The 2951-nt window shown below is 39.0% G+C and overlaps 1 protein-coding gene across 1 annotated transcript; it reads left to right on the forward strand.

The window, feature by feature from the left end:
• Positions 1-1628: 1628 nt before the first annotated feature.
• On the forward strand, positions 1629-2588 carry LOC118855026 (olfactory receptor 5D18-like). Its single transcript, XM_036765160.1, has one exon. It carries the CDS (start codon positions 1629-1631, stop codon positions 2586-2588), a length of 960 nt encoding a protein of 319 aa, XP_036621055.1.
• The last annotated feature ends 363 nt before the right edge of the window (positions 2589-2951 follow it).

The raw sequence follows: 2951 nt of genomic DNA on the forward strand, positions 1-2951 counted from the left end.
GGAACTGATTATTCAGAAATACCCTCATTTCAGTCTTGCTGCGTGATTCTTGGATCTTCTATATCTCAGTGGTCCCTGAACATTCTCTAATACTATAAAACTCAGAGTTCTTAAAAAAAAGAAAGAAAGAAAAAGAACAAGAAAAGAAAAACAAACAAAACCCCCTCAGATTTTAGTGGCTTATTCAATCTACTTTTATTCATAAATTGATAAATGGCTTAAGATTTCTCAAGGTAGGAAAGATAATAGGAAGCAATGTATACAATAATGTAAGCCAACTTGTCTCTTTCACAACTTTACTAAGGGCTAGCCATTTCTTTGTTTCCCAATTTTTAAAATAATTTGTTTTCATTTGTTGGTTTGTTTATCCCCCCACCCATTTATTCTCCTCTCAGTTTGTTGATTTTGGCTGGCCCAATAGAAAAAGCACTGGACTTGGAATTAGAAATCCTGACTACTGATTAGTTGTGTTACTTTAAGGAAGTCTCCTGCTCTTTCCTTTAAAGAATATTCTCTCAAATTCTCATTTTTCTTTCTACATCCTCAGAGGAATATTTCCCTAAATGTCAGATTTATCAGCTAAATTTTTCACCTAAAATATTCATTGGAGTCCAAGAGTTATGGATGAATTCTGAGGATTATGACTTCTTTCATTCTTTGTCTCTTTATGATTTCCTTTTTCAACCAGAATTAATATTATTTGATAAAATTAATTGTGAAAGTCCTCACATATTTTATACTAACATAATAACGTTATTTAATATTTCAGATTTAGTCTCTGAATTTCAAATGTCCTATGTTATTTTAGGTGATGCCAATCAACTCCAGGAGATGTCTTCCTGAAAAAGAAATGAAAAGGGTCTCCAAAGCTCACAGTCTGGCTTATACACCCTTTTCAACATTCGTTGGCTAACCCTGTCTTGGGTCATCACTGGGAGAACCTAGTTGGTGCACCCAAGCTTCACAAACTTATACTCAATGATGAAACAGCTCACCTACTTGACAGGGGCCCTACTGAAACTACCTTACTTCCAAACTCTCTTCCCCAACAGAATTATGTTTCTCTTCTTCAGTCTCACTCAAATGTGTGTCCACGATATATCTACCTAGGCTCACTCCTCTTGTGACCTACCATGCTTATCTTTCACAGAGTAGTATATTAGCCACCAAAGAGTCAACACCAACCTTTGGGATCTTTCTTAGTGAGCCTCCCTTTTCAGAACACATTCATTATTTTTCAATTGTTTAATTTGTGTCCCACTATCTCTGATCCGTTTGAGGTTTTCTTGCCAAAGATACTGGAGTGATTTGCCATTTCCTTTTCCAGATCATTTTAGAGATGAGGAAACTGAGGCAAACTGGGCTAAGTGACTTGCCCAAGGTCACATAGCTAGTAAAAGTGTGAAGCCTGAATTCAATTCCATTTTTTTGTCTGACTCCAGGCCCATCCTTCTATCTGCTGCACCACCTAGGTACCCCATTCACAAGACAGAATACATCTATTTCTTCATTTTTCCTTCTCAGTCCCATCCAGCCCCAACTTCATGACTCTTCATTTTATAAATGACTTCCAGTTTCCTTAATGCTAAGTGTCTAAGAATTAACTCTCTTTTTTTTGTATAGGAACTATGCTGAGACTTGAGAAGAATCAGAGTGGCACAGTCACATTCATCCTCTTAGGTTTCTCTGATAACCCAGAGCTCCAGGTCCCACTCTTCCTGGTATTCCTTGTCATTTATATTGTGACTGTGGTGGGGAATCTGGGGATGATTATCATCATCAAGATCACCTCCAAACTCCACACACCCATGTACTTTTTCCTCAGCCATTTGTCCTTTGTGGATTTCTGTTATTCTACGGTTGTTACACCCAAGCTGCTGGAGAACCTGGCTGTGGCAGACAGAACAATATCCTTTAAGGGTTGTATCACCCAATTCTTTTTTGCTTGCACATTTGTGGTGACAGAGACACTCATGTTGGCAGTGATGGCCTATGACCGGGTTGTGGCCATTTCTAATCCCTTGATGTATACAGTGGCCATGTCCCAGACACTTTGCACACTACTGGTGATTGGGGCCTATGCATGGGGCATTGTCACTTCCCTTGCCATCATGTCCTCCCTCCTTTCATTATCTTTTTGTCAGTTTAGCATCCTGGATAACTTTCTCTGTGAATATTCTGTCATCCTCTCTGCTTCCTGCTCTGATACTTACATGAGTGAAATGATTCTTTTCACCTTTGCTACTTTCAATGAGGTGAGCACACTTGTGATTGTCCTTACCTCCTACCTTTTTATTTTGACTACTGTCCTGCAGATGGATTCAGCCAGTGGGAGACGTAAAGCCTTCTCCACATGTGCCTCACATTTCATGGCCATCACTATCTACCATGGGACAATTCTCTTCCTCTATTGTGTGCCCAGGAATCAAAACCTCAAGGAGGAGGTCAAAGTGGCCTCGGTCTTTTATACAGTGATAATTCCTATGCTGAACCCCCTGATCTATAGTCTGAGAAACAAAGATGTGAAAGAAGCAGTCAACAATTTAAAGGTCACCAAAATCTTGCCCCAATTAATTCATTCTCATTAATTCTGTGTCTTTATAGCTTTATTTTATTTTGAACCACCTGTGATTCAACAATACTAGCCTTTGTTCTGTTCCTTACACACAATTCTTTTTCCCAATTCATTTTACTTTCTTGTGCTATTCATTAGTAATTGGATTGTGACTTCACTGGATCAGTGATCTTATTGATATGAGTACTGTCTTCAATTGTTCCAGCAGCTATCCATCCTCACCTTCTCCAGCTGTGAAATTCTTGTCTATGTCTTTCTACCCCACTAAAGAAGATCTACCTACATCTTCTGCTGGGTCTGTCTGTCTCCAATCTTTCCCCACTCCAATCTATCCTTCATTCAGCTGTGAAAGTGACCTTCATAAAGTACAGGTCTG

This window comes from Trichosurus vulpecula, chromosome 6, assembly GCF_011100635.1.
Source record: "Trichosurus vulpecula isolate mTriVul1 chromosome 6, mTriVul1.pri, whole genome shotgun sequence".
NCBI lineage: Eukaryota > Metazoa > Chordata > Mammalia > Diprotodontia > Phalangeridae > Trichosurus > Trichosurus vulpecula.

Coding starts and splice junctions, on each gene's coding strand:
- LOC118855026 (XM_036765160.1), top strand. CDS start 1,629: ATGCTGAGACTTGAGAAGAATCAGAGTGGCACAGTCACATTCATCCTC.